The sequence below is a fragment of the Benincasa hispida genome, chromosome 2, assembly GCF_009727055.1.
Source record: "Benincasa hispida cultivar B227 chromosome 2, ASM972705v1, whole genome shotgun sequence".
NCBI classification, from domain to species: Eukaryota; Viridiplantae; Streptophyta; class Magnoliopsida; order Cucurbitales; family Cucurbitaceae; genus Benincasa; species Benincasa hispida.
The window spans coordinates 31704141-31715409 of NC_052350.1; the positions used below are offsets into that span (position 1 = coordinate 31704141).

Below are 11269 nucleotides of genomic sequence, written 5' to 3' on the forward strand. Positions count from 1 at the left end.
GAATCCATTGAACTACCAAGGGAACCTCATGGACCTATAGCTTAAAGCTCCAACGGTATGTGAATAACTGACTAAACTCTGTAGTTACATGATCTATCATCCGTTAACTGCCAGACACTCCCTAAAGATTAACAGCTGAACTCTCCTTACCACAAATATATTATGTGTCCATCTTAACCAATTAGCAGTGCGACAACCTTTCACAGATCGCTCGTAAGTACAGTTGAGCCAATAACCGTTATGCCCCTGTAATTACATCTGTCTCCTTAAGTACCACTGATCCCTCTAATGAACATAAGTCATAATCCTACTATGACTGAGTCTTCTCTTCCAAAGAGAAGTTGTGGCCACTATGTTCAAGCCCCGGAATCAACCCTTAAGGGAACAATCTCTCTACTTATCCCTGCTTTGGGAAAGGAGTGAATTTCATCTTGTGGATTGAGTTCCCAACTCCTAGATCAGACAAGTCCCCAAAAAGGTAGGTATATTGAGTTGGCAATCTAGCCGCTTTCACCCTACTAATCAAAGGACCGCCCTCAAAGGCAGGAGTTCCCAAAACACTCAGTATTGAGGTCGTGTCACTTATGGTCGTTTAGGTGAGATGCAAGTCTCTAGTATCAACGGCGTTATATACAGATTCTAGTCATCTCGTGGTTCAGGTCTTATACAAACTCTTTGTATAGGACACCCTCGCTCGCACGTCTCCACATGAATGGTCGGATCAACCATCTGTAGTAGTTTACAACACTTATAAACCTCTACAAAGTGGGTCGTATCCATAGTGTCACAGGATCAGGTATCCCACTTTAATTCTTATACTACAGACCTATTTAGGTTATCATTTAAGGCATGATCCACTTGTATATCACATATACATGCTTAAGTTCACATAAGATAACCAAGGAGCTTTGTTTATTGGATATGAGTAAATTCTAGAATTAAATAATACTTATTTTTATTGATTAAACAATGTGTACTCCGGGAGAATTAGGACACCAATCCTAACAATTCATCATCCTAAGGTTGGAAGCGTAGTTGAGAAGTTTTGGACTCATACCTTGTAGACAAAGAAAATGCTCATCTAGGAAGCTTGGTTGGACATATGAGGGGAAATTATGACTGGAATCTTAAGTGTTAAGAGTTAGTTAAGTGTTGGGCACATGATAGGGCAATTCTAAGTGCATAGGACTCTACCTAGGACACATGATGGGACACTTTGAGCACTTGATCTTAAGAGATTGGTCTTGGATACTTCATCTAAAGGAATGATGCATTGGGAACATAGTTGGGCGCATAGAAGGAGCGTTGTGGACACATGGTTGGTTAAGAATAAAAATTTGGCAAAGTGTTGGACAGAATAAGAGTATGATCAACTCATTAAACTTGGTAAATAAATAGAGGGTTGTATAGTATAACTTTGAATGCACGATTGGATGCATAGAAGGATATTCTTGGACAATATCTTGACACATGAGAGGTTAACAAGTATAGAACATCTACCTTGAGGAGAGTTGTACTATGAAACCCTAAGTGAAGCACTTGGATGCATACTTGGAGAATATATGAGCTTAGGCGCATAGTTTGGGAATGATGCACTAGATATCAACATTAGACAAGAGAGGGGAGGTCATCTTAGATGCATGACCTCAAGGGGTTAACTTTGGTATGTCTTGGACACATAAAGACATCTTGGACGCATAAGAAGACTATGCTTGGGCGCATGCTTAAAGAATAAGGAGGATGAGTGTGCTTGGACACTTAGGAAAAATAAATAAGGGAGAAACCATGTGTCGAAAGGGAGGAAAAAACCAAGAAAATGAGAAAAAATGGAGGGTGGACGCATGGTATGGACTATGCGTCCAAATTTGATCACTCAATCGGGAATTGAAGCCATATAGGTTGGAGTTGGAAGTAGAAGGTGGCAAAAGGAGAAGAAAAATTGGCTAAGTATAAGAGAGGTGGTCGACTCTGAGGTGATTGAGACTTAGAAACATGAGTTGGTGCATGCAGGTGAAGTGGCTAACTCTGGGGTGAGAATGCTTTAAGAGTTGACGCTTAGACAAAATTGCTAGGAGCTATCAACCAAAGAGATGAAGAAAAGGTGACAAGGATGACTTGGAAAAGTCTATAAATACCAAGAAGGAGAGTTAATTTTACTTCATAATCTCGTGAAGCCCTTGAGAAATTCAAGAGAGAGGTGTGAGAGGAAGAACTTAGGAAATTGAGGTGAGAAAGAGGAGGCAAACCATCACTGACATCATTTGTCGACAAGCTATGCGTTTCAACTAAGGAGCAAGAGGCATCCAACAAGGCGAGTATAAGCTAAGGTCGATTAAGCATCCAACTGGAGGAGGGATGTGTCCAACCTAGTTGGGGAAGACTGACTGCATGTCCAAAAGGTCTGAATAAGTCCATCTATGTGCCCACAACTGTCTTGGGTTGATAAAACCCTAGTTTTACATTCATTGGAGTTGGTAAGCTAAAGTTAGGGCCAATAAGGTATTCTAAGGTTATTTTAGCCTTAACTATGGGATTCTAAGAAAACTTTTGATAAATTCAGGAACGTTGATGATTGGAGAAAACCGGGAATTCAAGAGTAGACTAGGAAGCTAGGAAGACTTGGAGAAAGAAGAATCCTCACCAATAAATAGTGAGTTGTTTTACTTTCAAATACTTTAATCTATATTCTATGTATATACTATTATAGTAAGTATGTTTGAGGAAAAACTTGGCATGATTTATTTTACATATTTCTCTACTGATAATATGTTTTATCTCCGAATATGCAAGAAAGCATGTTTTACAACAAAATTTACCTACTATTTAATTTCTTTCGAAATAACGATTTGGATTAAAGTCTCTTGGTTTGGTTTGAAAACTCGTATTTATGGTGGTTTTTAAAATGTAAAAATGGTTTTCAAACTATGTACCTTAAAATAAGGATTCCCTATACTCAAGGACGAGGAAAAGGTATAGAGGAAATGCAGAGCTCCCGATACTCAAGAAGATAAAGGTATCCGAGAAGTACAGGGCTTTGGGACCCACCTTAGTACAAATGTAGACTTTAGAACATGTGCAGGGGTTTTTAACCTTTTGGGGGCATGACCATGTGTATGTAGATCGAGACATTGACATTGGTGTAGTGGATTCACTCTACCCCAACTAAGATTTGGGTATAAGGCTTGTTATGGTTTTCGTATCCTGTATAAGATTTATGTGGATTTGATTCTTAGATATGTTTGAGTAAAGTTACAATCACATCATTTTACTGTTTGCAATATTTTATATGTTGATGCTCATATTTTGGGATTTATCTGGCTACTTCAATATTGGGTTGCTGGTTTACGTTATGAACGATTTCATAAATGTTTTTGAAAGAAAAACCTATGTTTGTAATAAAATCACCACTCATTGGACTTCCCAGCTCATGTTTTCCAAATGTTTTGTTTTTCCCCTAGGTAGCGGAAAGAGTTGATTTTCATGCACCACACAAGGATGAGGTCTATCACACCATAAAATTAATGTTCTTTTTATAAGTTTTATGGGAAGTTTGGGTAGTGTGAAGTTGGGTTTGGAGTTCGTAAAACAATTTGTACGAACATATAAGTTGTGTAAACTTTAAGCTGTCTATAATAAAATAATTAATTTCCAAATTAAGTTATCTACTTGGTTTTATAAGTTGTTGGGCAAAACAGATCAAGGCGGATAGTAAGTATCACAAAAAAGTGGTATTTTCTTCACGCCTCCTCTTAGGTGAAAGAGGTAAATCTGAAAGGGGGTGTGACAAATTATAACAATTTCCATCAACTTCAATCAAGTTTCTCGAAATTTCCATCAATATCGATATCTTTATAAAATCGAGACCTCGATATTTCGAACCTTGGTTGTAAGATAATTTTTTCTCATTTCTCTTTTCTCCCTTCTTAGTTTTGTTTTCAATTCTTAAGAAACATGTGTAATTGACAATAAATTTTTGCTTCTCGTCTCCTTAAGAAAATGATTATCAAGATTGAATGCAAAATTTTTAATCATGAAATCCGGGTTTTTCCTGTGTCCTATTTCCAAATATTCAAAACATAAATAAAAATTGTGTATAGGTGTGTTTTTAAAAAATTTAATTAATACGCACCACACAATTTTTCGTTAAATAAGCACTCGTATGATAATCATTTCGTTATTAATTTATCAATTTTAAATAAAAAAAAGTTGCATTTTTAGTTAAATTCTAAGAATAAAACACAAATTTTTAAAATTTCGGGTCAAAGTGCAGTTCTAACGAACAATATGCTATACCTTTATCTTTTGTCTTGGAATGAAGAAAAAAAAATAGTTTTCATTTAAGCAATGCGCTCATAATAAAATAATAATAATTTTGTAAAATTACCTAACTAATTGAAGAATACCTGCATGACTCATGAGATTATTAGCACCAAATTCGTACCATAATTGCTCTCAAAGCAGTAGTCATTCTACGACACACCAACGATTTTGATCAACATACAGTTCTAATAAATAATATGCTATATCTTTATCTTTTGTCTTTGAATAGAGAACAAATAAAATTACCTTTTATTTAAATAATGCATCCCGAGTAATTTAGGTTTGTAAGAAACTGAATTGCATCGAACCGGACCAGCCGATATGGTCGGTTCGGTTCAATACTTCGACCGGCCCGCTTATACGAGGGTAATGGAGGGATTTGTCTCCTTCTCACTCAGTTGGCAACTTGCCGACTGCTCTGTTACCATTGCCTCTCTCTCTCTCAGCTTCCGTCGGCCGCTCGCCTCCGTATGCCGCTTGCCTTCCGTTCGGTCTTCTTCCACTTCCACTTCCACTTTACTCTTATCAGCTAGATAAGAGGATTTTCTAGGTACCCAGTTAGGTTATAATTCCGTTCCTTATTCAATTCTTTTGCATTTCTGAGTGGTTTTGGATCATATGGTCTCTTGACTTTCATGGATTACTATCTTTTCTGTTTTAGGGGATGTGGGTTTGAGTTGTTCCTAATGAATAGTTTTCAATGATGATTGATTTCCCTTTTGCCTTATGTTTCATAGCGATCTCTTGCGATTTGGGTCATGCTTGGATTTCAATTTTATTTCTGGGTTTGTTTGATTGTGTAATTTTTCTTCCAATTCTTTCTGAAATTTGAGGAAAATGGGGGAAGAATTTGTGGGATAACTGAAAACAGAGAGAAGTTTAGATGGTTCAAGATGAATACCTCAGTGTTTATTTTCGATTATTTTATTGATTACAATTGAATTTAGCTGTTTCGTATTGGAATACGATTTTTTAAAATGAAAATATGAAAGAGATGAAGGAGTAGAATGCAAAGGAAGAAAGACTGAAATGGAAAAGTTTAGAAAGTAAAAGAAAGTAATTTACATTAATTGATTACCAGCTATGTTAATCAACGTTTATGTTCTTATCCTTACTGTGTTTGTATCTTAGATTTGATTAGAAATAACTTGTTATTGTGTCTATGTTGTATCATATTCATGTTTGTATCTCGTGTCTGTGTTCATGTTTGTGCTGCTTTGTCATAGATTTTGACATCTTAGTTAAAGCTTTAAAAATAGTGTGTTTAATTTTATTTTTTATTGGATGACTTGATCGTTTGCAAATGAGACTTCAAAACAAAGTCATTCTAGTCCAGTAAGATTGTTAGGAAAAAGAAAACCTATTGAGCTAGCTTCATCGGGATGAGAACATTTTATAAAGTAGAAGGATGTGTTCCTGAATATCCTAGGGTTACTTGTAAGTACTGTGGGGCTACACATGCTTGTGATTCGAAAAGAAATGGTACAACTAATCTAAAAAGACATTTAGGAAAATATAAGAAGTATACAAATAAGTCAGAAGATTCTGTTCAAGGAGAGGGAAATTCTGAAGGTAGTTTGGTGGCTGCATCCTTCACTCAAAAAAATTGTAGAATAATGCTTGCTTGTATGGGCATATTAGAGGAATTGCCATTTAGGTTTATAGAAAGTGAAGGATTTCATAAATTTTGTCGGGCATTAAATCTGAAGTTTGTAATTCCATGAAGAGTGACTGTTACTAGTGTCTTCTAAGTGCAAGGCGCACCTCAAGCGATAAGTCTCTTGATCGCCTGCAAACGAGAGGCGACAAAAAGGCGTGAAGTGAGGCACAATAAATAAACAAATAATATATTTATAGAGAACATAAATTATATAATATAGACATGTAGACTATTAAAACCTTAAAGATTAATACTAAATAGTAAAAATATCCAAATGTCAATAAAATCTGGTAATACTAAAGTTGTTAAGATGAACAATGAAAAAAAACTTACTTAGAAACAAAATAAAAAATCACCTAGATAAAATAAAATAATAGAAACTAAAGTACTAACCTTTTGAAATTGACCTAGATGCAACTGTTGAAGAAGTAACATGCAAAAAAGTTTCAATATGATGTTTCAAATAAAATATTGAGACTAGAAACTAAACTTAAGAAATTTCTCAACCCTCCCACTGGAAATGAATAAAATAATATATAATATAGTACTATAATATAATTTTCTAATTAAGAACTTCACCGAGAATTCAGAATCACCCCACCAACTACAAGAATATATAATACTATAATATGATATTATTGTTATTGGTGCAAATCTAAGCAACCTTTTAAATATTTGAGTCTTTCTTATTTAGTTTCCAATTGGAAATCCCTTTATTTTATTATTTAAAAACTTATGTAGAAATCAAAGTATGAAAAGTAAACACAAACAGTGAAAAGTATAGTTAATTCCTGATTTTCCTCACCACTGTCTACAACCGCTCAACCATAGACTTTCCAGCTAGTGGTAGTCTATCAAAACCTTATAATTGCATTGCTCTGAAAGTACATATGTTCTTTAAGGTGTAGGCCAAGTAACGGTTTTGATTCAGCCAAACAAGCATTTGATTGTCCCCTGAAAGGTAAAAATTTCTTCCAACTGTTTATGCTACTTTAAAAGCATTGGGATCTAAATCTGTCACTTTCTTTTTACAATCTCATTGATGCCAAATTCCTCTACAGATATTTTAACATCTATAATGTACATTTCTGGCAATACTCTAGATTTTGTAACCAATCCCTAAGATTGAACATGCAAAATATTGAGTTGAGTTGATTACAACTCAATTTCGAGATTGAAAACTTGCCAACTCCTTGCATGTTCGTTTTAGGAACACTGTGAATGAGTTTTACAGTATTCTGGCAAAACATTAGCTCATGCCATTACTATAGCCTTTTCATCTCTAGAATTAACTTCGCATGTGACAATTGACAATGTGCTATCGACCCATATCATTTATACCGTAAAATCTTCATTTGTGATACTGCAACTCTTCTTATCTTATTATGCTTATGTTCAGTCTTATCTTATATGTATGTGGTCATTTGTCCAAAACTGTTTGAACTTGTAAGATCTCTATGATTATATCTGAACATGTTATATTGAGATACTGACTTGAAAACTGTATTCTGCAATTTATATCCATGAGGTTTTGGCATATTGGGCTAAGGGTCTATGTTTTTCCTTCGTCTCTTAGTTCATCTCCATCACTCTATGTTTCTCATTCTTGATAGATGTCTAATAAAGATGATATTGAGAGCTCCAAAGCTGATATGGTCCAGGAAGGGCTAGGGGCTTCTGCATTATCGGGTGAGAGCCCATCAAACTGGTACGCTATTGTTCTGCAGCAAGTCTCAGTATATGGTGTTGCAGTCGGGTACTGTGTTTCTGCATCCCTGCTTTCCATCATCAATAAATGGGCAGTCATGAAGTTCCCTTACCCAGGTGCATTGACTGCCCTACAATACTTCACTAGTGCAGCTGGAGTTTTTGTTTGTGGTTGTGCTGGATTTATTGAACACGATCGTCTTGATCTCTTGACAATGTGGCGGTTCCTACCTGCTGCAATTATATTTTATCTTTCCCTATTCACCAACAGCGAGCTTCTCTTGCATGCCAATGTTGATACATTCATCGTTTTCCGCTCGGTAGTACCAATTTTTGTTGCCATTGGTGAGACCCTTTTCCTGCACCAGCCTTGGCCATCAATGAAGACATGGTTCTCACTTGCTACGATCCTCGCTGGTAGCGTTCTTTATGTACTGACAGATTATCAATTCACATTGACTGCTTACTTTTGGGCTTTGGCTTATCTCATAAGCATGTCCATCGATTTTGTATACATAAAGCATGTTGTTATGACCATAGGGCTGAATACATGGGGCCTTGTGCTGTACAACAACTTAGAGGCACTTCTTTTGTTTCCATTGGAACTTCTTATCATGGGTGAACTCAAGAAAATCAAGCAGGAAATCTCAGATGAATCTGATTGGCACTCGTTTGCGGTGGTTTTGCCTGTTGGGTTATCATGCTTATTTGGTTTGTCGATCTCTTTCTTTGGGTTCTCTTGTCGAAGGGCGATTTCTGCAACTGGATTCACTGTACTTGGGATCGTGAATAAACTCCTGACTGTTGTGATCAATTTAGTAATCTGGGATAAGCATTCAACATTCATTGGAACCGTGGGGCTGTTGATATGTATGTTCGGTGGAATCTTGTACCAACAATCAACAAGCTCAAAGCCGAAGGCAGCCACGAAAGAGGTAAGAGTAGACGAAACAGTGGACGAAGAGCAACAAAAACTACTTGAAATGCAAAGTGTTTCAGATAGCGACAATGCGGAGAACAAAGTTAGCCAGTCAGAGGATGGGAAATCATGAGGTGTTTACAAACGGTAATGCTTTTATAGAAAATTGTATTTGGTTGCATTTTGGGATTCAAATTTATCACTTGTAACATGGCAATTTAGTTTTTTACAAGGCTCTTTGACAGCAGTTAGTTGCATTTGATGTATATCTTATTCTATTCATTGAAATTGTTCTTTTTTCCTTCAAAATCCTACATGGAAGTGAATATACATGTATCTTAATATTGCATGAGATGAGTTGATGATGCTTGTTTAGAACTTAAAATCCCACTTTAAGTCTGTTGCCATTGCCATTTTTTTATCAGCATTTTTTCTTTCTAGGAGAAAGACCCTCTAAATCTTAGTTTACCTGTCTAATTCAATCTTTTATCAGAGCAGTTACCAAAGATTATGAATGAATAAGATTTAACAAATGTACAGGGACTAAGATTAAAATTTAAAATGCAAAGGTCAAAATGATATACCAAGGAAACATATAGAGAAAATGCATATAATTCAATCCTATAATTTTACTTCAGTTTATGATTTTTCAGGAAATGGAAACTAGAAACAAAAAAGTTCGTTGGGAAATGATGAGTTAATTTCATCATCAAAAGTTTTGAAAATTTTTGGGTAATTTTTAAATCTATAGTCGGTTTTATTAGTTAGATTAACATTGTTGTCTTGCAACTTGTCATATTTGTACTAGTTACGTTAATGTTGTTGTCTTGCAACTTCTAATATTAGCTCAACTCTTTACACTTTTAATTAATACTAGAAAGGGCAACTAGATAAATTACTATATTTAATTAGACATTTTTTTTAAAAAAAAAGAAGTGTAAGAAAGTAGGTTGATATTACAATTAATAAGCTAGCTTATGAGACACATGTCTAGTCCAAGGTAGCAACAGCTCTTTGTTAAAGATTATCAATGTTATCAGAATGAAGAATAGTTTAGTCGATTCGAGCCTAAAAAGTTAATAAGATGGATTTGAGTCTAAAACATTAATAAGATTTTATTATAATTGGGAAATTATACCTTAGTCCTTTTCTTTTTTCTCATTACAAAAAGAAGTATAAAAGCGTGCTTGGATTAGGTTTTGAAGTGTTTGAATTTGTGGTGATCGAGAATCCTTATGAAATTTGATATTATATTAAAAGGACTAAAATACCCCTCGAACTACCCTCATCCTTTCATCCTCATTTTGACCAAATGAAAACCTCTCTTCTTCTGTTCTCTTTCTACTAAGATTTTACTTATGTGGCTTCCATTTAAGGTTAGTTTTTCTCTATATCTTATTCTTTCTTATATTAGCTTTTGCTTTTGTTGAAAAACTCATGAATCATAAAAAAAATACACATAACATACATAATAGGGAAATTATAGTAGATATTAAAATCGCGTAAAAATAATTAAAGATATAATCCATCTTTAAAATATTTGCAGATATATTACAAACTGATCTATCAACTTTTAATTTTTTTAAATATTATAAAATTTGCCCTTTTGTCTCCCTAGCTTCCCTCACCGATTGATCTCCTTTTACATGATTTTATCTTATTCTCTCTCTCTTTCACTGATTTTATCTCCTCTCTCTCTCACTCTCGATTTTATCTCCTTCTCTCTCACTCCTGATTCTGTCCCCCAATTTTATCTCCCTCTCTCCCTTTTAGTTCTAACTAGGGGTGAAAACGGTTCGGTTTGGTGGTCAAACCAAACCGTATATATGTGGTTCGGTTCAGTTTCAAATCCGGTTTTGGCATTTTTTAAAAAACCATGTTTTATTCTTTTTTAATTAAAAACGGTTCGGTTCGGTTCGTTTTAAATTCGATTTTGTTCTTTAAATTAAAAGCGGTTCGGTTTTAAATTCGGTTTTACTCTTATTATATATATATATTAGTTAAAAACGGTTCGGTTCAGTTTCAAATTCGGTTTTCGAAAATGAAACCGAACCGAACCGAATTAATTCGGTTTCAAAATATCTTCAAACTGGATTGAACCGCATTTTTCGATTTCACTGAGTTTTCGGTTCAGTTCGATTCGGTTTTTAGAAATGGTACGATTTTTGCAGTTTGAATGACCACCCCTACTTCTAACTTCTAGTTTTATCTCCTTCTCTCTCCTTTATAAAAGCATCTTTCTTTTTTTCTTAAAAAGTAATTACTATCATTATTTTTTTAAAAAAATAAAAAGACAAGTTTTAGTCTTGAACCAAGATTTAAGAGTTTGTAATCATTTTCACAAGTGCTTTAACACCAACGAGCCAATTATTGAATTTTATATTTTAAAAAAATATTAAATATAAATACCAAATAAAAACGAATGTGAAAGAAATTACTTATTTTTAGTTATCAAACTTGCACATTTTTTAGAAATGCTTTTCAAAATTTTGAAATAAGAAACAAAATAATATTGATCAAACAAGTTTGTTTCTAAAAAAAATGAGAAACGAGAATATTATCAAACAAGTCCATAATTTTTAGTTTATTTTTCTTTTTGTAGGACTTTAGAAGTAAGAAGTCTATTAGTAATAAACTATTATCATTAATAGCCTATGATATCA

The 11269-nt window shown here is 34.4% G+C and overlaps 1 protein-coding gene across 4 annotated transcripts; it reads left to right on the top strand.

The window, feature by feature from the left end:
• The first annotated feature begins 4718 nt into the window (after positions 1–4718).
• Positions 4719–8958, top strand: LOC120071350 (GDP-mannose transporter GONST3). 4 transcript variants are annotated; one of them, XM_039023574.1, is made up of 3 exons: positions 4719–4870; positions 6883–6941; positions 7594–8958. In XM_039023574.1, the coding sequence occupies exon 3, from the start codon at positions 7594–7596 to the stop codon at positions 8737–8739; it is 1146 nt and encodes a 381-aa protein (XP_038879502.1). In that variant the 5' UTR covers positions 4719–4870; positions 6883–6941; the 3' UTR covers positions 8740–8958. The 4 variants fall into 4 exon arrangements, with proteins under 4 accessions (XP_038879502.1, XP_038879504.1, XP_038879503.1 ...); XM_039023576.1 differs by lacking the exon at positions 6883–6941 and having other exon boundaries at positions 7594–8104; positions 8228–8958; XM_039023575.1 differs by lacking the exon at positions 6883–6941 and having other exon boundaries at positions 4719–4882.
• Positions 8959–11269: the final 2311 nt, after the last annotated feature.